General features: G+C 36.1%; 1 protein-coding gene across 1 annotated transcript in view; it reads right to left on the bottom strand.

Annotated features, from left to right (window-relative positions):
• Positions 1-25,166, bottom strand: part of LOC111143603 (ankyrin repeat domain 13C) — a 96,075-nt gene that overhangs the window by 60,839 nt on the left and 10,070 nt on the right. Inside the window, exon 2 of the mRNA XM_022497437.1 lies at positions 12,816-12,857. Within this exon, the coding sequence (XP_022353145.1) occupies positions 12,816-12,857 (42 nt within the window). The remainder of the gene's footprint in view (positions 1-12,815; positions 12,858-25,166) is intronic.

The following is a 25,166-nucleotide window of genomic DNA, read 5'->3' on the forward strand; positions in this document are numbered from 1 at the left end:
TGTTAAGTGGAAAGTTCCTAATTTATTTCAGAAAAAAAAAAAAAAAGTGGGGAGCCTGGGTGGCTCAGTAGTTAAGCATCTGCCTTCGCCTCAGGTTATGATCCCAGGGTCCTGGGATGGAGCCCCACATCCGGCTCCCTGCTCGGCAGAAAGCCTACCTCCCCCTCTCCTACTCCTTCTGCTTGCGTTCCCTCTCTCGCTGTGTCTCTCTCTGTCAAATAAATAAATAAAATCTTTAAAAAGAAGAAATTGAAAAAGAAAAAAAAGTGCTTTCAAAAAGGACCAGTAATGCTTCCATAAACCCTTATTTTTCAAATGTTACAATTCTTTTACTTCAGGAAAACACCCAAAAGAGGAAAAAATCTGTTTATGATTCCAAGGACAAACCTGGACAGTCTAGTAACCAAAAGAAGTCTAAGGTATAGACCCTTCTATAGGTTGAGGATACCCTTCTTAAAAACTAGAAATAAAAAGTATATTAATAAGCAAAACGTTCAAAACTGAGACTCATGGGAAATTTAGGATGACTATCCGTTCCAAATTTCCTAAAGGAATGGTTCATTCATTCAATTAATCATTCAGCAAATATTTACCAAGTGCCTATTATATGCCATTTAAAGTCCTCCATATAAGCAGTGAAAAGATAAGGTCTTGCTATCAGAGAGCTTACATCCTTTGTTAGAAGAAAATAAGTAAACTAATAAGTTAAAAAAAAAGTCAGATAATGGTAAGTGTTTTGAAGGAAATAAGGGTCTTATGACAGTACCATGTCATTGAACACAGGTGGAAGAAGAATGTGATTCTTAGTTATAGAAGGAATAACTATACCAGCACATAGAACTAGGAATAACTATACTAAGTTTTATTAGAATAAATTAATATAAACATAGAAATTTCACAAATGTGCTTAAGAAAGTCTACAGCAGTATATAAGAATATAGGTATAAGAGAGGTTCCTGGGTGGCTCTGTCAGGAAGCTTCCAACTCTTGATTTCCCGAGATTAAGCCCCACAATCAGGCTCTGTGCTGGTGTTGTCTGTTTAAGATTCCCTCTACCTCTGCCCCTTCCCCTACCTTTACTCCCTCTCCCTGCCCCAAAAAAGAGGAGAGAATATATGTACAAAAATAGATATTGTAGCAGTTTATAATGGCAAATATATGGGAAACTAAATGAATATCCACCATGGGGGAATGACTGACTAACAGGATGCATCTATACCACTGGAGTAATATACAGCCATTTTTTAAGAATAGTGTCATATTGGGGCACCTGGGTAGCTCAGGGTTAAAGCCTCTGCCTTTGGCTCAGGTCATGATCCCAGGGTCCTGGGATCGAGCCCCACATCGGGCTCTCTGCTCAGCAGGGAGTCTGCTTCCACCTCTCTCTCTCTGCCTGCCTCTCTGCCTACTTGTGATCTCTCTCTCTGTGTCAAATACATAAATAAATAAAAATCCAAAAAAAAAAAAAAAAGAATAGTGTCATATCAAAAGGACAAAGGAACAAGGCCAAATGGTCAGCTACTGGCCAAATTTGGGAAACTGAGCATCAAAAAGAGTAATGATTAATTATAACGCATTAAACTAAAGACAATCAATTACAGAAAAATGTCAGCTAATAAATGTAGAAGAAATGGCAGAATTTGAAAATTAGTATATTACATCACCAAAGTAATAACTGACTTTGGCAAATGTCCTCAATGAATGCTAAAGCCATTATGTAAAATGCTATGGTGCCAGAAAAGAGGATATTCACATGATATCAAAATAGTATCCCAAGATCACCTACTAATTACAAAGAGAAAAATGTTCCTTTCCAGTGAAGACATCTGGAGATCATCAGCTTAAATAAGTGACCAAACGTAACGGCATTAATAGTGGCATAACTTGACATTATGTGTTTCTTTTTTTTTTTTAAGATATTATTTGTCTATTTATTTGACAGACAGATCACAAGTAGGCAGAGAGGCAGGCAGAGAGAGAGAGGGAAGCAGGCTCCCCGCTGAGCAAAGAGCCCGATGCAGGGCTCGATCCCAGGACCCTGAGATCATGACCCAAGCCGAAGGCAGCAGCTTTAACCCACTGAGCCACCCAGGTGCCCCCGACATTATGTGTTTCTAATGTGACATAATATCAAGTTCCTAACATCACCTACGCAGTACTCTTTCCAGAAATATTTAACTTGAATCAAATCAAGTTTTACTACCTAATTTTCAATTTGCAGAAAAGATACAAGATAAGGAACAAGTTAAATTACATTATAAGAAAATAATCAGGCAAATCTGAGATGGGAAATATTCTACAAATTCTATTCAAAAAGTGAAGTACAAAGGAAGAAGAAAAAGCAGGCAAACTTTTCTAGATTAAAATAAAGTGACGTAACAACCAAATGCAAATGAGTATATTGATTCAATATAAAGCACATATAAAAGAAATTTTTGGAAAAACTTGAAAAATTAAAATATGGATTAGATATTAGAGATTATAACAATATTATTAATTTTCTTAAGTGTGATAATGATAGGGGTGCCTGGGTAGCTCAGTTGGCTAAGCATCTGCCTTCAGTTCAGGTCAGGGTCCAGGGTCCTGGATCGAGCCCATGTTGGGCTCTCTGCTTAGCATGGAGCTGTTTCTCCCTCTCCCTCTGCCTGCCCCTCCCCCTGCTTGTGCTCTCTCTGTCAAATAAATAAGTAAAATCTTTTTTTAAAAAAGTGTGATAATGATACTGTGGTTATGAAAGAGAATGTCCTTATTCTTAGAGATGCATGCTAAGGTACTTGGTGGTAAAATGTCATGATGTCTACATCTAGCTTTCAAATGATACAGTGAAAATAATATATGTAACACTAAGAGAAAAACAAAGCAAATATGATAAAATGTTAATAACTACTGAACCTAGGTAGAGTATTAGAATGTTCATTGTGATCATGAAATCATTCTGAATACCCAAGAACTAGACCTGAGGACTGACAGAACAAACTGCACAACTAAATGGAGAGAAAAGGCCACAACAAGGAAGGTGGGAAGTGCAGAGAAGTGGTTTGAGAGAGAAAAGGATTGTAGGTGCTGGGGAGGGGAGATAGCCCTGGTTATGGAGAAATGTGAGAGAGTGGAGCACACAGGGATAAGCACAAAAAGAACACTTCCCCAAAGCCATTGGCTGGGAAAATGAGAGGGGCTGATTCTCATGAGGTTTTGCAACCAGCAGGGCTCAAAGACTGGAGTTTTAGAGGTCCCGGCCTTGACTGGTATAGAGACCTAAGGGTACTGCCCTACTGCTGGAGAGAAGGCAGGCATGCCACCCCTGGGAAGATAGCACAATCTGAGGATCACCATGGAGGGGGACTGTTTACTCTTCCTGGAGTGCATCTGTGACAGCAGTGCCTCTCTGTGGACAAAAGAGTCCGTGGGCACTATTTCATTCCCGTCCCTCAGCATAAGTGCAGAGGCTAACCCAGACACTGGAAACTGGCTGTTTAGCATGCTTTGCTCCAAATACCACACCTCTAACGCTGGCACCACCACCCTTCTGGGTCAAACCTGTGTAGGGCCCAGGGCAGCAACAAAGTCCCTAAAGTCTGAAGTTTTAAAAGTAAGCAGACCTGGGAGCACCTGGATGGCTCAGCTGGTTAAGCATCCAACTCCTGGCTTCAACTCAGGTTATGATCTCCAGATCCTGGGATTGAGCCTGCATCAGGTTTGCACTCAGTGAGAGTTTGGCTTGAGATTCTCTACCTCTCCCTCCCCTTCTGCCCCTCTCCCCACTCATGTCAGCCTGCTCTCTTAAAATCTTAAAAGTAAGCAGGCTTGCCTGTGATAGAGCCCAAACTGAATGGTGCTGCTCCAGGCAGGCAAGCAAACTGGACACAGGTAGTGTGAAAATAGGGATCGCAAAAATGGCTAGGAAACATGAGGGGAAATTACTTGCTTTTCTGGGAAGGCTACCCGAGAGCAGCAGGCATGGACTCCCCTCTCCCAGGACAAAGGAGCTGGCTGGAGCCATTTCCCTCCCGGGCCCCTCAGCAGAAACCAACTTCAGAAAACAGCACAGCGCCAACACTGGCTACCTAACATGTTTACACCAGCTCCTGCCCCATCTGCTCTGCTGGTGCTGCTTTTCTCAGGCAAGTGTGCCCAATGACCAGCGAGCAGACCCCTCCCCCAGGAAGACCAGCACAAACTCCCACACACACCACGTCTATTGACCATAGAGTTCTGCAAACCTTCAACTCTAGTGGAAATAGCATCAGGTCTTATTTAACAAGCAGACCAGAGCACACCTAGTTAAAACTCATCACACTCTGGCCAAGGTCTAGACACTGTCCACTGCAGGCAAGGAGAGCCTCTGTAGAGGACTGACCTGAGGGAAAGAGCAGAGAAAACACAGCAGCAGAGTATAGGCAGCACACACCAGAAGCACTTCCTCAAGTGCCAGACCCTGGACATTATATGACCTCTTCTTCATAAAGCCATTACTCACAGGAGCAGGAAACATAACAGGATTTTCTAACACAGAGAAGACAGAGACCTATACAAAATGCCAAGATGGAGGAATTCATCCCAAAAGAAAAAACAAGAAAAGGTCACAGCCATTCAGAATAGGAGAAATGAAGAGTTCCCTAGATGAATAAAAGCTAAAGGACTTTGTGAAAAGCTAAAGGACTTTTTTGCCCTGCAAAAAATACTAAAGGGGACTCTTTGAATGGATAAAGAAGATGTGGTGTATCTATACAATGGAATACTGTGCAGCCATCAAAAAATGAAATCTTGCCATTTGCGACAACGTGGATGAAACTAGAGGGTATTATGTTTAGCGAAATAAGTCAATTGAAGAAAGACAACTATCATATGATCTCCCTGATATAAGGACGTGGAGATGCAACATAGGGGGTTTGGGGGGTAGGAAAAGAATAAATGAAACAAGATGGGATCGGGAGGGAGACAAACCATAAGAGACTCTTAATGTCACAAAACAAACTGAGGGTGGCTGGAGGGAAGGGTGTAGGGAGAGGGTGGTGGGGTTATGGACATTGGGGAGGGTATGTGCTATGGTGAGTACTGTGAAGTGTGTAAACCTGGCGATTCGCAGACCTGTCCTCTGGGGCTAATAATACATTATATGTTTATAAAAAATTTTTTTAAATTATTAAAAATAAAAAAAAGAAATAAGAAAAGGTTGACATCATACCATGCATCTTTGCTGGCCAAAACACTATCAAACTTCAAGTCAACCACAAGTAAAAACTTGGGAAGTCCACAAATACATGGAAAGTGCTACTACAGACTGAATGGGTCAACCAGAAAATTAAAGAAGAAAATAAAAAAAAAAAAATACAAGGGAACAAATAAAAATGAAAGCACAACGGTCCAAAACATTTGGGTACAAGCAAAAGCAGTCATAAGAGGGAAGTATACAGCAATACAGGCCTAACTCAAGAGGCAAGAAAAATCTCAAATAAACAACCTAACTTTATACCTCAGGGAGCTAGAAAAAGAACAACAAACAAAGCAAAGCCTAGAGCCAGCAGAGGAATGGAAATAATAAAGATTTGAGTGGAAAAATGATACAGAAACTAAAAACAAACAAACAAAAAAAGCAGACCAGATCAATGAAACCAGGACCTGGTTCTCTGAAAAAATTAATAAAGTTGATAAACACCTAGCCAGACATATTAAAAAGAAAAGAGAAAGGACCCAAATAAATAAATTTATAAGCAATAAGAAATAAGAAAATAAGAAGTGAGAAATAACCAATGCCACAGAAATACAAGCAATTATAACAGAATATTATGAAAAATTATATGCCAAAAAAATCAGTCTGGAAGAAATAAATTCCTAGAAACACATAAACTACTAAAACTAAAGCAATAAAAAACAGAAAATTTGAATAGACTATTAACCAGCGAAGAAATTGAATCAGTAATCAAAAGTCTCCCAACAAAGTCCAGGACCAGATGGCTTCCCAGGGGAGTTCTACTGAACATTCAAAGAAGAGTTAATACCTATTCTTCTCAAACTATTCCAAAAAATAGAAACAGAAGGAAAACTTTCAAACTTATTCTATGAGTCCAGCATTATCCCAATTCTAAAACCAGATAAAGACTTCATTTAAAAAAGAGAACTACAGGTCAATATCCCTGATGAACATGGATGCAAAAATTCTCAGTACAATACTAGCAAACTGAAACCAAAAATACATTAAAAAAATCATTCACCATGATCAAGTGGGATTTACTCCTGGGTTGCAACAATGACTCAATCAATGTGATACACCAGATTAATAAAGAAAGGATAAGAACCATATGATCCTCTCAACAGACGCAGAAAAATCATTCGACAAAGTATAACATCCATTCATGATAAAAACCCTCAATAAAGTGGGTTTAGAGATAACAAATCCACAATAATAAAAACTATAAAGATCATATATGAAAAAACCATAGTTAATATTCTCAATGGGGAAAAACTGAGAGCTTTCCCTCCACCCTCAAGAACAAGACAGGGATGTCCAATTTCACCAGTTATTTAACGTAGTACTGGAAGCCTTCACCTCAGCAATCAGACCACAAGAAGAAATAAAAGGCATCCAAGATCAGCAAGGAAGAAGTCAAACTTTCCGTATTGGCAGAAGACATGATACTCTACATAGAAAACTCAAAAGACTCCACCCAAAGACTGCTAGAACTGATATAGGCATTAAGTAAAGTCTCAGGATACAAACTCAATGTACAGAAAACTGCTGCATTTCTATACACCAATAATGAAGCAGCAGAAAGAGAAATCAAGGAACCAATCAATCCCATTTACAATTGCATCGAAAACCACAAGACAGCTAGGAATAAACCCAACCAAAGAGGTAAAAGACCTCTACTCTAAAAACTATAATACACCAAGGAAAGAAATTGAAGATGACACAAAGAAACAGAAAGACATTCCATCTTCATGGATGGGAAGAACATATATTTTTAAAATGTCTATACCACCCAAAGCCATCTACACATTTAATGCAATGCCTATCAAAATACCAACAGCATTTTTCACAGAGCTAGAACAAACGATCCTAAAATCTGTATGGAACCACAAAGGGCCCCTAATAGCCAAAACAACACTGAGAAAGAATAGCAAAGCTGAAGGCTTCACAATTCCAGACCTCAAGTTGTATTACCAAGCTGCAGTGATCAAAACAGTATGGTACTGGCACTAAAACAGACACATAGATCAATGGAACAGAATCCAAAACCCAGAAATGGACCCACAACTATATGGTCAACTAATCTTCAACAAAGCAGGAAAGAATAACCAATGAAAAAAGACAGCCTCTTCGACAAATGGTGTTGGGAAAACTGGACAGCAATATACAATGAAATTGGACCAACTTCTTCCACCGTATACAAAAAAAAATTCAAAATGCATGAAAGACCTAATTGTGAGACCTGAAACCAACAAAATCCTACACAGGTAGTAACCCCTTGGACATCAGCTGGCAACTTCTTTCTAGGTCTCCTGAGGCAAGGAAAACAAAAGTAAAAATAAACTGCTGACTTGATCAAAATGAAAAGCTTCCGCACAGCAAAGGAAATCATCAACAGAACTAAAAGATAACCTATATGGACTGGGAGAATATATTTGCAAATGACGTTTCTGATAAAGGGTTGGTATCCAAAATATATAAAGAACATATAAAACTTGACACCCAAAAAAACAAATAATACAGTTAAAAAATGGGCAGAAGACATGAATGGACATTTTCTCAAAGAAGACATCCAGATGGCCAACAGACAGAGGAAAAGATGCTCAACATCACTCAACATCAGGGAGATACAACTCAAAACTATAATGAGATGTCACCTCAGACTTGTCAGAGTGGCTAAAATTAACAACACAGGAAAAAAACAATAGGTATTGGCAAGGACGTGGAGAAAAAGGAACACTCTTGCACTTTCGGTGAGAATGCAAATTGGTGCAGCAGCTCTGGAAACTGTATGGAGTTTCGACAGTTAAAAATAGAATTACCCGGGTTAAAGCCTCTGCCTTCAGCTCAGGTCATGGTCCCAGGGTCCTGGGATCGAGCCCTGCATCGGGCTCTCTACTCAGTGGGGAGCCTGCTTCCTCCTCTCTCTCTGCCTGCCTCTCTGCCTACTTGTGATCTCTGTCAAATAAATAAATAAAATCTTAAAAAAAAAAAAATAGAATTACCCTATGATCCAGTAATTGAACCACTAGGTATTTACCCAAAGGAAACAAAAACACTGATTTGAAGGAGTAAATGCACCCTGAAGGAGTACATGCGCCAAATTATGAAAAGACCCCCAAATGCCCACTGGGCGATGAATGGATAAAGAAGAGGTATGCTACACACACACAGACACACACACAGAGGAATATTACTCAGTCATCAGAAAGAATGAAATCTTGCCATTTTGCAATGATGTGGATGGAGCTAGAGCATATTACACTCAGTGAAGTAAGTCAGAGAAAGACAAGTACCATATGACTTCATTCATGTGGAATTTAAGAGGGAAACAGATGAACTTGGGGGGCGGGGTGGGAGAGTGAGGCAAAGCAGGTAATAGAATCTCAACTACAGAGAACAAACTGATGGTTACTGGAAGGGAAGTAGGCAATGAGATGGTTTAAATGGTGATGGGTATTAAGGAGGACACTTGTGATGAGTACTGGGTATTGTATGTAAGTGATCAATCACTAAATTCTACAACTAAAGCTAATATTACACTGTATGTTAACTAACTGGAATTTTAAAAAAAAGAAGAAGAAAGAAGGAGGTTAACAAGGAAAGAGGATGACAGCCCAGCTAAAAAGAATATTTTTAAATAAATAAAATGGATTCTCCAAGAAACCTAGGATCACGGGGTTTTACACGAGTAGGTATAGATGTGTGTACATATAACGAAGTTAGGGCAACATAAACGTGGATAGGTATCTACAGACTTACAGAACTATTTCATGATAAACTTCTGCATGAAAAGAAAAATATTGCAAAGTACTGTGTATGGTGATTCAACTTCAGTAAAAACAAACTAAGCCCCTGTGTTATATAAATAAGAAGAAAGGGATACAAGGATACCACTAGGCTATTAATGTTAATTACATCAGGGGGAAAAAAGTAGAAGAGACGATACTTTTCTATATCTTTGTGCTGTTTTATTTCTATTGTTTTGGTATGTATATATTAATAGCCTAAAATCATTTAAAATTTTTAATTTAAAATTATTAAAAAGATGGACAACAATTTAAAGCAATATTCCAGTTATATAAACTAAGGCATAAGATTGGTATGATTTATATATATGCTAGACACATCAGCTATGTTTTCTAATATGCCATAAAGCCTGCTGAATGGCTACCCATCACAATTTAACCAATGCAGAAATGAGTAACTTAAAAAAGTCAGATAATCATAAATATTCCAGTCACCTATGACATAGTCTGATACATTAAAAAAAAAAAAAAAAGGGCAGGATCAATCAAATCCCTTGCCCAGTAATTTTAACAATGAGTAATAAAAAAACAAGATAGTTAACAACAAGGCACTAAGGCTTAAAAAATGCATAAATGTGCCACAAAGAAGTTAGGACCTGAGGAGACTGAATAAAATGAAGTTATGAAGAACAGAAATCACATACAAATAAGCAAGAGCTATAAAGATAATAAAATATAAAGAGAGAGAATAGGATAAATAGGACAGTGCAAAGAAAGAAGAACATCCAGAGAAAGACTCTAATGAGAGTAAGAAATCATATTAACTCTAGAGTTATCTCAGGGGGAAAAAAGTTAAAAACTGCAGATCCAGAAGAATGAATTAAAAGGTGCAGCAACTGTGTTCGCTTCGGCAGCACATATACTAAAAGGTGCAGCAACTGGTTTGATGAACCTTTCTTTGATGTCCAACCAAAAGGGTAAGAAATAAAGATTACTTTTCTATTTCATCTTCTAAAGATTCCTGAAATCTTCTTTAGGTATAATGCTCTTTCCACTTCAACTCAAATCCATAATTCAACAACTTCCCAGACTAGAAGGCCAACATGGTCAACAGACCCAGAAATTCAGGAAAAAAATCAGACTTTAATGTTGAAAAAATAGGTAATACTGCAAAAGTCCTGGGATATCCCTCTTTAAGTCAATCAACAAATACTATTTGTCCTTTTACTGTGTTTACAAACAAGCATACAAATAGCAAGTTTTCCTTCAACAATGATAGTAAAGGTATAGCATATTTATCTCTAAGGAAGAAGATAAAAGAGAATGGATTGCCATAGACCGAAGAGTGGTACAATGCAAAATTAATTTATAGAATTAATAAGGTAGATGTTTTATCTTCCACTACACATTTCAATATTGCTCCTGTGTAAGCGAATCTCAAAAATATTAAAGGCCAGGGGCGCCTGGGTGGCTCAGTTGGTTAGGCAACTGCCTTCGGCTCGGGTCATGATCCCAGGGTCCTGGGATCGAACCCCACATTGAGCTCCCTGCTCAGTGAGGAGCCTGCTTCTCCCCCTCCCTCTGCTGCTCTGCCTGCTTGTGTCTCTCGCTCTATCAAATAAATAAAATCTTAAAAAAAAAAAATTAAAGGCCATAAAGAAAAAAGCAAAAAAGTATATGCAACTAAAGAAAATGTAAACGGATCAGCATATTATCTGTAGTACCTACTCTAGATGAAAAGGACTCAGAAAAAGTGAATATTATTTTCAGATCCTGAATCATCTAACCAAGTGTTCTGCAAAAATACATTCCACAGAATTCAAGATACATGTGGAAAAAAAAATCAAATAACTTTGGGGAACAACGACTATATATCCACCACCTGTCCCAACTTAGAAGGTCACAATGCATATTAGCATACTAAAGTTCTAAGAAATAAAATTTATTTATAAATTTTATAAAAAAAAAAAGCTTAATACGTATTAGCCCACTATTTTCCAAATTGATTTGACCTGAAATTACTATTTTCCTCTAAACATTTATCAGTATGCCATAAAACTAGTGCTCTATGAAATATGATTTAGACAGGCTAAAGTAAACCTATGATAAAACATAACAATGCCATTTCTTTTATTTATTTATTTATTTGTTTATTTATTTGACAGAGATCACAAGCAGGCAGAGAGGCAGGCAGAGAGAGAGGGGGAAGCAGGCTTCCTGCTGAGCAGAAAGCCCGATGCAAGGCTCGATCCCAGGACCCTGAAATCATGACCCAAGCCGAAGGCAGAGGCTTAACCCACTAAGCCACCCAGGTGCCCCAACAATGCCATTTCTGTTTTTCTTTCAATACTCTATTATAAAAAATTTCAAATATAAAGAAAAATAGAAAGATGATCACAATGAACACTCAAATACTCCATACTGAGGTTCAACAGTTGTTAACATTTTATCACATTTGCTTTGTCTTCCTCTTAGCGTTATATATAATAAATGTAATTTACACATATATAAAAAACAGCAGACACACCATAGGAGATAGACATATAGTAGGTAAGCAGGTAGGTAGAGAGAGATGTGGCAGGGGCGGGAAGCCTGATTCCTCATATAGTCCTGGTCATTTCTCTTCCTGAGATATAATTAGTCCTCATTTCTTGAGTTTCTGTAATATGTAGCCACTTAATAAATCTCTGTTAACTTAGAAGTTACTCAAGTGAGTGTTCCTTGCAAGAAGTTATTAAAAAAAAAGTAGAACTAAATTTTAAAAGGTACTAAAAATAATTTGAGTCACCAATTTATACAGAATTAAAATAAAAATTAAATCAGTCTATAGATCACACACTTAAGCATATAAACTTAAAAACCAAACTAACGAAAGAATTTTGTTTCTCAACAAAGCAAGTTCTGGTTACACTCCTGGTATCTGCATACATTCAAATCAAATGTTTACACCAAATGTACTATACTATGTAACAATAACAGATGTTCCAAAATGATACTTCTAGATCAACAGAAAGAAAAGTGTTAACAAAACTTCATTACCCTTTTTAAAAATTTAAGACTATATGTTTTTAAAAATTTTTATCAAACACATCTAAAATTTAAAAATCCAACATCAAAATGTTGCCGATCCACTACCTGAAATCCTCACTTTCCAGGATCACTGGGAATATTTTATTACTTCTAGGAATAGCCTTAAAAAGTAAATCTTTTAGGGGCACCTGGGTGGTTCAGTCAGTTAGCCATCTGCCTTATGCTTGGGTCATGATCTCAGGGTCCTGGGATCAGGCCTGCATCCGGGCTCCCAGCTCAGTGGGTCTGCTTCTCCCTCTCCCTTTGCCTCTGCCCCTCCCACCACTCATGCTCTCCTTCTCAATCTCTCTCTCTCTCTCAAATAAATAAATAAAATCTTTTCTTTTTAAGTAAATCTTTTAAATCATCTGTCAATGAAGGTTTGTTTTAATTAAAGAATATACAAGTTCTTACTATCATCTTACATACAAAAGGTTAGTCTTCTGAGTTTAGATATATAAAACAATCCTTATTAAAGAATCTTATAAACTCTTTGAATATTAAAAGGATTACAATAGTTAATAAATCTTAATAGTTGGAAATTATAAATACTTACTTGATGAAATAATAAAATAAGAAAAAAACATAGTTTCAAAAAGCATAAAATTAGTACAGGATTTCCACTAACTCTTAAGTTAAACTATGGAAAATGAGAAAATATTAATTTTAATATACTGAATCCTAACTCAATTAGCCAATAAAATAATCAGGTAGATTTTGAAAAACTCAAAAAACAAAATATAAAAATTTTAACTAAATCTGAAATTACATGAGTGAAGTTAAACATAAGAAAGGAAATATTTACTAACCTTTATTTCCTAACATCACAGCAAGATGTAAAGGAGTGTTTCCTAAAATTAAAGAAAAATTATATTAGTATAAAAACATTGGAAATTTTATTTAAAGGTGGTTTTATTTCCTTCAGAAATTTCTCTGACAGATTTTAAACAAAAATAATGTGACTGCAAAATGATCTTCCTTATACGGCAAATTCAAAGTAAGAGGACATCCCATGGTTTCTAAACACAACGTATTCTATTCCTCACCCTTCAACGCTCACCAAAAAAGGATACCCAGTTTGCTTTTGAGGTTTCTTCTCCCAATAGATTTCACAGACTCCTTTGTTACTAATTTCTTTATCATATCATTCTTTGTTCATTCAGCAATTTAAATACCTACTATATACTCATCTTTGGGGACAGATACCAAAAAGACCTAATCCCAGTCCTCAATTTGTTCAGAAGTCTTATATGAAAGTAAATAATTGCTATTATTATTTATCAGAAGAGAGTATAGCATGATAATGGAACACAAAATATAGCTCCTAATTTTGCCTGTACAAATAGGATTAACTATTGAAGAGGGACAGACTGGAATGAGTCTTGAAAAATGCATTAGAAATTTATAGGCAAACAAAGCAACAATGACTAGTAGTCCATGTTAAAAACAATACTCCCAAATTAAATTCAAATGCAAGAATAGTTTATATTTAGGAAGCAAACAAATTTTTATTTTATACTAGTGGCAGTAAAGAGAATAATAAATAATGAAACTGGAAAGATGAACAAAAGATAATGATGATTAGAGGCTATGCTACGAAGTTTGGACTATAGCCTATTAGTTGCTATATAATGATTAATTTAATTTCAAAATGACATCCTAAGCCACCCAGTAGCCTAAAAACATCTTGATTATAAAAGAAAGCAAACCTACAGTAATATTTTTTTTTTAAATAACAGAAGATAATTTTTTGAAAGGTTCTATTTATTTGGCACCGAGATAGAGAGTACAAGTAGGCGGAGCAGCAGGCAGGAGAGGGAGAAGCAGGCTCTCTGCTGAGCAGAGAACCCGATGTGAGGCTTGATCCCAGGTCCCAGGATCATGACCTGAGCCAAAGGCAGAGGCTTAACCCACTGAGCCATGCAGGCACCCCAACAGTAGTATTTTAAAATAAAGTTACTGAATAAATTTATGTATACTAATTTTCAGATATTAGCATTTTTACAGAAGGCACCACATGAACAATTTTTGTCAATAAAAGCTGCACACTTACCAAAAAATCATATACAGGATAAAACAAGATTTGACTATGTTTTTAAAAACTTTATATATGATCTACACCAATCTCTTAGCTTGACAAAACTACCAAAATGGTAAACACACACACACACAAAATCTTTTGCTCAAAACAAGCACAATGGAATACGAATTTTTGGCTGTAAATACAATTTTTGTGCAAAATTTAGAAGTTTAATAAATTCATTAAACTTAAATTTTCTCTGTAAATAATTTTACAAAACAAAAACCTGGGCTACAATCAATTTCTTCATCTTAATATTAGAATAACAAAAACAATAAGAAGATTTGGGGACATAATTCACATTATGATTTTCCAAAACAAAATTTCCCTTAGCTACTAGGCAGTTTTCACACCTCAAAATGAATTCCAGTTGAGATATGCAAACTTTGTTAATAATCATACATTGAAGCATGTCCCCAGTAAAGAGGTTTTGCTCACAATACTACTTAAGTAAACTTCACTAGGTACCAAGTTATCGGTACAAAACTATTTTCCAAAAAGACAAACTTCAATTTTCCAAATAGCTCAGACTCTTTAGGGAGCTAGGTATCTTCCTTCAGGCCGTTATCTAGTTCTACAAGTTTGTATTTTTATCTTAAAGAGTCAATATTCATTTAGATTTACTTACCATTTTTGTGCTCTACATTACTTCCTTTATTTCTAACCTTCCATCACAATCATTTTTCATCTATCCAAAACAAAACATATCCTTCAAGATTACCCTTTGTGGAGGTTTGATAAGTGATCTCCCTCAGGTTCTTATTTGTAAATGTGTGTTCAACTTCTATCTTGAAGAACACTGTACCGAGTATGTAATTATTGATTGGCTGTTATTTTTCCCCTGCACTATATGTGGTCTTACGGTCTCCTTTTTTGATGAAAAGCTAGCCATAGAACATTCTACCCCTCCTCTGAAAGTAATGTTGACATTCCTGGCTATCTTTATCTTGTTTTATTTCATTTAAATCATCAGCCATTTCACTTCAATGTGGAGTCCTTTTTTTAATTCTGCTTGGGTCAGACTTCTTGAATCTCCAAGTCAGTGTCTTTCAACAGTTCTGTAAAACTCTCAGCAAGTATCTCTCCAAATACTGCCTTAGTTCCATTTCCTCTCTTCTCTCTGGGGGTTCAATTACAGTAGAACTTGTCACCTTTTCTATTTTTTTTCTTTCCCTTTCCATTTTCATTATAGATATGTTTTTCTAACCTATTTCCAAGATCATGAATTCTGTCTTCTTCAGGATCTAAACCTGTTAGTAAGCCTATTTATTTAGCTTTTGAATTTCAGCTTGTATTTTTCATTTGAGAATTTCTATTTAGTTCATTTTCAAATACATGATTTCAATTTTTATAATTTCCAGTTCTCTACTAAAATATTCAAATTTGTCTCTTATCTCCCAAGAATATAAAAAATACTGTTATTTAAAGCCTCTAATAATAATTACAAAAAAATGAAGCTCTGATGGGTACCCTCCACACCAGTTCTCACTCATGTTGTTCAGTTTCCTTAAAGGGCTGGTCATCTTTAATTAAATACTGGATATAGCATTTAATGAGCTCTCTATATAAAAACTTGGAAGCCTAAGCAACAAATCCTCCAGATACTTCCACTTGCTTTTGGCATGTGGCTGGGGGTACTACACTTCATTAACCCACGGACTGACATTTTTTTCTGGCCCTCACAAATGACTCAAAGCTGTACTCCAGCCTCCATCAGAACTGATTTACCTTTTGTTCATTCGTATTCCTAAGGTGTAGCCCTTCAAGTTACCAGCCCAAACAGCAGTGTTTAGTTTTATCCCACACTTGGTAGGCCCTGACCTCTATCTTTTGTCCTCTTAGCCCAGAGAGGCTATAAAAAGTGCTGCTCAGCCTCTTAACTACTTCTTTTGGCTTTGCAAAAGCTACTGAGGCAAAATAACCTAAAATGTAAGGCTCAAATCTTTGGATTTCCATCTTCTGCCAGATCTTGACCCAGTAATTCTCTTCTATCTCATTAGATTTCCAATACCCTTAAGTTGAATATTTTATTCTTAATTGCTTCAAAGAAAGACTAGTCCTAATCATCTAGTCTATTATTACAATAGGCAGAAATTCTACTTCTATTTTACTTACTAACTTTTCTCCGTATCTGTAATTCTGCGCCTTCCATTCTTTGGTACTGTTAATGCATAAAGATGAGATAATTTTATTGGCACTAATGATTATAACTTCTATCACAATTACTTTCTCAGTGCTTTTAAATCATTTTTACCTGAAGTTCAATTTTGTCAGTAATTAATCTTGCCATTCATATTTTTTTATCATTAACTCAACAATAAATTTTCCATTTTTTCCCGTCTCCTTTAGATGTGTCTCCTAGAAGTCCTTTTCTTCTAACAGATGTCATAGTTACTATTTTTGGAAATTTCTTCCCTACTCCTTCCCCTCAATGACAAACCTTATACACTAAGTACATGAACCAGGGAGAACACATGACTCAAACCTAACCAGTTTGATATCCAACTAGAAAATGTTTCAGGAAATGGCACAACAACCACCTGGGTCAAGGTTCTTTTCCAAAAGTTTTTTCTTTTCTTTCTTTCCTTTTTTCTTTTATTAGAACTCATAGGGAAGACTGTCTTTTACCGCTAGAACTACAGTGCTTTAAGATGAGTATGGGACCAAATATTCTCTACAACATAGTTTAGTGGTTCTCAATCAAGGACAATTTTACACCAAGAGAACAGCTAGCAATGTCTAGCAAATTTTTGGTTATAAATACTGAGGAGTGGGGGTGCTAATGCCATCTAGAGAGTAGAGGCCAAGGATACTGCTAAATACCTTATAATGCACAGGACAGTTTCCTCCCACAAAGAATTCTCCAGCACAAAATGTGAAGTATAGAGGTTGAAAAGCTGAAATAAATAAAGCCCAGTTGCAAGAGAAAAGGAGGAAGCTCTACCTAACAGCAAAGCTAAGAGATTATTTAAAAAACAAAGCAACAACCAAAAAAAAGTCCTGACCTGCAGGAAGTGTAGATACATACATGTCCAATACTAGCTCCTACGCTACCATTTCCAGTTATATGAATCAATAAATACCTTTGGGCATAAGCTAGTTTGCAATGAGTTTCACTTACAATGGCAAGAACATTACTAATGTGATACAGAAAGAGAAGGTCTTATTTGTCATAAACAGACTTTGGGAGACTCCTATTTTATAAGTGCTTTTGTTTTTTTTTTCTATTCTTATTTATTTAGAATTTTAAAATGTAATTTATCTTCTGCAGTAACACAGAATATAAACATATATTTTAAATTCTATTTGTAGCAAAATTAATACCTTTTTCAAAAAATGTTTTTAAACTTATATTTATCTAACAAAGTAAAGAAATAAATCACACATTTGATTTCCTTTTTTTTTTTTTTTTAATATTTTATTTGAGGGGGTGCCTGGGTGGCTCAGTGGGTTAAAGCCTCTGCGTTCAGCTCAGGTCCTGATCCCAGGGTCCTGGGATAGAGCCCCACATCGGGCTCTCTGCTCAGCAGGGAGCCTGCTTCCTCCTCTCTCTCTGCCTGCTTCTCTGCCTACTTGTGATCTCTGTCTGTAAAATGAGTGAATGAAATCTTTAAAAAAAAGAGAAAAAGATTTTATTTGAGAGAGAGAGAAAGAGCACATGAGCAGGGGCAGAGGGAGAGCAAGAGAGAGAAAATCTCCAGCAGACTCTGCTCTGAGCATGGAACCCAAAGTGGGGCTCGATCTAATGACCCTGAGATCATGGCTTGAGCTGAAATCATGAGTCAGATGCTTAACCAACTGAACCACCCAGGCACCCCAATTCCCTTTAACAAAAAATGAGAAAGTCCACACTTTTATTTCTCATCTCCATTTTTGTTTCATTAGTTTAATTAGTAGTTATAAACCTTTTTCTTACCCTTTATAGAATATGTGCATGTCTTTTAAATTTTGAAGCAAAAGATTTTTTTTGGAAATTAACTCTCAAGATTGTAATCATATTTGCTATGATTATTAGACTTCATGTATGGTATATTTAACTGGTTTCAATGTTCATTATCAACCCTTTTCTGATACAACTTTTCTTTTATTGTATTAATCATGTAAATTCATCTCTTATGAGCTGGGATACTTCTTTGAATAATACTTTTCAGGAATGACAGCATGGTGGTTACTCTATTTTCTAGAATACTGTTGTTTCCACAAATGAATACCTGCCCAGAAAGAGTTCTACAGTTGGAAGATATTAATAGCAAGTATGTTCTAATACTGGAGAGGTCTGAGGCAAATTAATATTCATTTGTTCAACAGCAATCTATGCTCTTTACTTGTATATGTATAGAATTCTACATTAAGTTTCAAAATATCGCCAAAATATGAAGAATCTCTTTTCATTGACTTTCCCTGGAACACAGTATGAGCTCTGACTTTGGAGTCTGAACCAATTTTAGATCAAAAATGTTTTCTTCCCTACTTACAGCTTTGAGTACTGCTTCTGATTTATTTATTCTATTTTATTCTCTGGAAATACATACTACTCATAACATGAACCTACTGTTTATCCCTCATTCTTTAAATTTTTCTCCTTTTCTTCTAGTCTTTGTTTTCAAATTGATTTTTTACATTTTTCATTCAATTTTCTATACTGTCAAGACTTTATTTAACAGTATCTTCAGGATATTTATAATGACACATCTTTTATAATGAACATTTTTCAAAGACCATCAAATGACTTTTTTCTGCTCATCCATCCTGAAATGAAGATTTATTCAAATCTAGTATGGGAAAGGACAATCAGACTGCCCCCACTTTCCTCTCAATTTGTTCAAAACATGAACAGCAGAAACCCCTTCTAAACTTTGAAGCTAAAAGAACAAGCTGATATTTAAGCATTTTCCTCTGAGACTCTATTCTAATACCCTAGATAAAACAAAGAGAATCAAATAGTTGAGAGATAGCTGCTGCATGGGAATCAAAGAGAAGGAAAATGGTGCAAGACATACTCCTAAACTACAAAACAGCATTGAAAGAAATTAAATAATACCTGAATAAATGGAAAGACATCTGAGTTCGTGGATTCAACATTGGTAAGATGACATAATGATCTATAACTTCAAAATGATCTCCTTCAAAAAATCCCACCTGGCTTTTTTGAAGACAATAACAAGTTGAGCCTAAAATTCATATAAAAATTCAAAGTACCCAGACACTCTAAATTGAAAAAGAACATCAGAGTGGGAAGATTTACACAACCCAATTTCAAAACTTAGTACAAAACCACAGTAATCAACACAGTATAGAGACAGTTCTTTATAAAGACAGATCTGTCTTGTGTAAAGACAGATCTATATATTAACGGATCAATCATTTTACACACAAAAATTAAGTCAATATAAACCATGGACCTAAATGTCTGAGCTAAAACTCTAAAACTCTTGGGGGGGGTGGGGGATGAGGAAATCTTTGTGACCTCAGATTAGGTAAGAATTTCTCAGATACACCAAAAACACAGCACAAAAGCACGAAAGCAAAAATAAACTGACCTTCATCAAAATTAAAATGTGCTGCAAAGAATGGCATAAGGAAAGTGAAAAGACAACTCAGAGGGGAAAATATTTTGCAAATTATATGTGTGATAATATCCAGAATATATAAAGAGCTCTCACAACAAAATAATATTAAAAATCCCAATTTTAAAATAGGAAAGGATCTGAATAGCTTCTTCTCTAAAAAAGATAAAACAAATGGCCAATAAGTACATGAAAAGATGCTCAAAATCATTAGCCATTAGGAAATACAAGTCAAAACCACAATGAGATATCACTTCATATTCACTAGGATAGCTATAATAAAAAAGAACACAACTGTTGGCAAAGAAGAGAAGAGAAATAACCTCATATAAAGTAAAATACTGTAGCCACTTTGGAAAAGAGTGTGGCAGTTCCTCAAAATGGTAAACACAGAGTTGCCACACAATCCAACAGAAGGTATATACCCTCCCCAAAAAAAAAAAATGTCCACACAAAAACTTACATACAAATGTTCATAGCAGCATTATTCATAATACCAAAAAGTAGAAACAACTCAAATGTCCATTAATTGGTGAATATATAAATAAAATGTGGTACATCTATGCAATGGAATATTATTTGGCAATAGAAAGGAATGAAATTTTGATATATGTTACAACAGGGATGAACCTTGAAAACAATGTGCTAAATGAAAGAAGCCAGTCATAAAGACCACATATTGTTTTATCTCACTTACATGAAATGTCTAGAATAATCAGATCTATAGAGAAAGTAGATTAGTGGCTATCTAGGGCTGAGGGAAATGGTGGGAGGGGTTGGAAGTGAAAGGTAAAGGGTACAAGATTTCTGTTTAAATTGTGGTGATGGTTACACAACTTTGAATACACCAAAAGTCATTTAACTGTATAGTTTAAATGGATCAAATGTATGGTATGTGAATTATATCACAATAAAGCTATTTAAAATAAATAAATGGAAGATAAGTGGGGGATAAGTAAAGTTGCTAGAATTGCAGCAACTATTTATTCACATTCCTAATGATTTCTTCCTTACAAAAGCCTTTGTACTAGACATCTTATTTCGCCTTAATAATCATCACCCAGGTAGCGACATCTGGGTCTCTCAGTCAGAAGAGCACATGACTCTTGATCTCAGGGTTGTGAGTTCAAGCCCCATACTGGGTATAGAGATTATTAAAAAAATTTTTTTAAATTTTAAAAAATCATCACCCAGGTTAGTCTAGCTGTGGACTAAAAAGGCTTTCTTGCCCACTTGCTTGTTTGGTATGAATTTTTCTATTCAATAAAGTACTAGAAATAGCGTATTTTTTTTTCCTACTGCTATAATCCTAAGGACAGCAATAAACGAAGGCAAAAGGAAGGGGTAGGCTTGCTGTAGGGCACAAACTTGCTCCTGTCACCTGTTTCCCATATATCTTTTAGAGAGAGAGAGAGAGGGTGAAAGGGATGGGGAGGGGCAGAGAGAGAGAGAGAATCCCAAGCAGGCTCCATGCCCAGTACAGAGCCTGATGTGAGGCTCGAACCCATCACCCTGAGATCATGACCCAAGCTGAAACCAAGAGTCTGACACCCAACCACTGAACTACCCAGGCACCCATCTGTTTCTCATATTAGGCACATTCTCATCCTCCAATTCAGGGACGTGACATACATAAGGTATAACAAAATGTAACCACTTGCTGATTGTTTATCCATGGCTGATGGCTGCTTTCATGCAACAGATGGTACAACATGCAAGCTTAGCCTATACTTACTATCTTGCCCTTTTTAAAAATATTTTTTTTAATTGAAGTATAATTGACACACAATGTTACATTAGTTTCAGGTGCATAACATAGTGATTCAATAACTCTGTAACTATCTTGCTCTTTTATTATGTTCGTAGACCCATGCTGTAATCAGTAAGGGTTTCATGTCATACTGCATTGCTTCCAGGAGAGAACACCTGTCAGTCAATATAATTTCTATATATAACCACATATTACTTTTATTAAAATCTTCTCTCATAATCTAGTTTACTTGATTCTAGAGTTATTATTGTGTTTTAATATAAAATTGAAAGAGAAGTTCAAAGGTTCCTTATCTTTCCAAAATTTTACCTGGAGGTAAAACCCACTCACTCTCACTTAATAAATACTTACTGAGCATTCTATGTTCTAGGCATAGTGCTAGATATGAAAGATTTAACCATTAAGAAGCTAGAAATAATTCTTGTTCTCACGGAGCTTATAGTCACAAAAGAGAAAAAAACAAAATGCAACAAAATGGACTGATAGGTATTCAGAAAAATAACAAAAAGCTAAGACCAAAAATAACAATGAAAGACATAACCTAATTTTTCAGGCAGGAAAATCCCTCTATGAGGTAATTTTTAAAATGAGCTCTCAAAGAGGAATAGGAACTAAGAAATCAAAGAATGAGAAGAAAGGCATCACAGTCAGAGAACAGAAATAACATGACAGATTCAAGGAACTGAAAGAAAACAAGTATGGCCAGAACATAGAAAAAAAGAGATTTGTAGAAGATTATATCAGAGAATCAGGCAAGGGTCAGATCATGCAGGGCTCCATAATTATGGTAAGAAATATGAACTTAGGGACACCTGGGTGGCTCAGTTAAGTGTCTGTCTTTGGCTCAGGTCATGGTCCCAGGGTCCTGGGAATTCTTGCTCAGCAGGAAGTCTGCTTCTCCCTCTGCCTACAGGCCTCCCTGCTTGTACATACTCTCTCTCTGTCAAATAAATAAAATATTTAAAAAATAAAGAAATATGAACTTACTTTTAAGTGGAGAAGGCATCTAAACAGGGACATGACATTATACAAATTACCTTTCAAGATCACCCTTATCACCATATACAGAATGGAATGGAGGAGCACACAGAGAAATTAGATATGAGTTGGTGCAGTATTACAGGGAAAAGATAATAAAAACTGGTCTCAAAGCAGCGGTGGAGACCAATCAGTGGAGACAGAAAGTACGGTGTTCAAAATAACCTGTTAGTTAGATATGTATGGTTAGGAGAAGGAGGTAAGACAAATGATCCCAATAACTGAGGCTTGAGCAAACAGATAATTAATGATATGATTTAATAAATGACTAGGTGGCCAGATGGGAGAGGATAAGGTAGAAAATAATAACATTTTAAACAAGCAAATTTTGAAATATCTGAGATTCCCAAGTGGAGATGATTATAAAATCTGGGAACTCCAGGGAGAAGTGTAGATTGAGATATAAATTTGACATTTTAAAAAAAGTCATTTAAGGGCGCTGGGTGGCTCAGTGGGTTAAGCCGCTGTCTTCGGCTCAGGTCATGATCTCAGGGTCCTGGGATCGAGTCCCGCATTGGGCTCTCTGCTCAGCGGGGAGCCTGCTTCCCTTCCTCTCTCTCTTCCAGCCTCTCTGTCTACTTGTGATCTCTCTCTGTCAAATAAATAAATAAAATCTTTTTTAAAAAAAAGTCATTTAAAACCAAACATATAAATTTGTGAATACCTATTTTTTTCCTTAATACTAGAAAAGGTAGTAATAGTTATCCTTCTTCATTTCTCTATCTTCCAGGAGAAAAGGGAAAAAGACCATGTTCTAAATGGTGACAATGGTGACAAGAAGAAAACAAGGAACTGATAACATCAGCTGCTGTCAAGAAGGATAACTGAGTGGATAAAGATGAGTGGGAGTGAACTTTTTTTTAAAGGGGGACCAGAACTCAGGACCCTAAGGTAAGATCTGAGCTGAGATCAACAGTTGGAAGCTTAACCAATGAGCCACCCAGGAGCACCAGGAAGGAAACTATTTTTATAATGTATCGTTTATGTCTTTTTATAATTTTGTAGCATTTGAATGTAGTAACTTTTGAAAAAATTACACAAATTAAGGAGAATCCACCAAAATCTAGATAGGGTACCTAGGTAAAGAAAGTAGGCCTTTATATACCTAAATTATTACTGTTTTCTTAAACCCCCAAGGAATATATAGATGAAAGGGTGGGGTGCCTGGGTGGTTCAGTCAGTTAAGGGTCTGCCTCTTGATTTCAGCTCAGGTCATTATCTCAGGGTTGTGAGATCGAGGCCCAAGTCAGGCTCTGTGCTCAGTGTGGAGTCTGCTTTAGATTCTCTCTCTCTCCCTCTCCCTCTGCCCCTACCCCCTTCTAAAAAACTAAAATTTGGAAAGAAAAAAAAAGGGGGGGGGGGTAAAATCATCAGTACCCACTGAAGTAACAAACTAAAATTACTGTAATACATCAAAATTAATCATATTTTCAAAAGATTTATGAACTAGAAATGACTTTGTATTCAATCATCCAATTCCTCTCACTTCAGGTAAATACATAATCAGAAATACACATATAATTAAGGATACCAAATATCATGCTTTTGATTTCAATATTTTAAATGCAAATCATCATTTTCTTCATCCTCATCCTCTTCCTCCTCTAGCCAACACTGGAGTTACTTCACTAGCCAAGTATACCATGAAACTAACTGCTCAAATGTCTCAGTTAAACCTCAGCTTTCTAAAACCTCAACCTGCTGCTTTAGCTAACTTGTTACATAAAAGATACTAAAAACTTAAAATAACCTTCTGCCAACTCTCCACAATGTAGCTGTTAAATCTGAAATCAGATGCCTTGGTTCTAATTTGGTAAATAAACAATTCTGTTGCGTCAAATGAATAAAAAATATTCCAGTAACATTAAGACCACTGCAGTGCTAAAGTATGCAAATTGCCAACCAAAAGGCTAGGCATTAAAAGGGCATCCATTATATGGGGCCAGCACTATGCTATATACCTTATAAACCTTATCTTAGCCCAATACCCTGTGAGACAAATATTATTCCTACTTCACAGGTAAGAAAATTAAAGCTAACACTAGTTAGGTAATTTCCTAAAACTATATATCTAGAAATGTGTGAGTCATGACTCTAAAATCTATATGCTTTTTACCAGACCAATAGTTTTCAAACTTTTTGGTCTCAAGACCTGTTTTATACTCTTAATAATTATTAAACAACTTTTATATGGATTATTTATATGGACAAATCTATTGATATTTATATTAATAATTAAATTAGATGTTATAAAACTTTAACTTTACATTTACAATCACTCCATTACATATCAATATAAATTTTTTATGAAAAATAATTGTTTTCTAAAATAGAAATAAATGACAAAAGTATGCTATTTTAAACTCTTAAAAAATTAAAATAAATTGCTTTAATGTCTGACTTAATAGCCAGATTTTTATAATTATTTCTGCACTGAATTGCGTAAATTTTGCTTTGGTTTGAAGTATATGAAGAAAATCTAGATATAGAAGAGATGCAGTTGAAAAAAAGAAGAGTGGGGTGCCTGGGTGGCTCAGTGGGTTAAAGCCTCTGCCCAGCTCAGGTCCTGGTTCCAGAGTCCTGGTTCCAGAGTCCTGGGATCAAGCCCCTCATCTGGCTCTCTGCTCAGAGGGGAGCCTGCTTCCCCCCCCCCCCGCCCCCACCCAGGCCCTCTCTGCCTGCCTCTGCCTACTTATGAACTCTG

The sequence above is a fragment of the Enhydra lutris genome, unplaced genomic scaffold (assembly GCF_002288905.1).
Source record: "Enhydra lutris kenyoni isolate GAN:26980312 unplaced genomic scaffold, ASM228890v2 scaffoldscaffold9, whole genome shotgun sequence".
In the NCBI taxonomy this organism is placed as follows: Eukaryota; Metazoa; Chordata; class Mammalia; order Carnivora; family Mustelidae; genus Enhydra; species Enhydra lutris.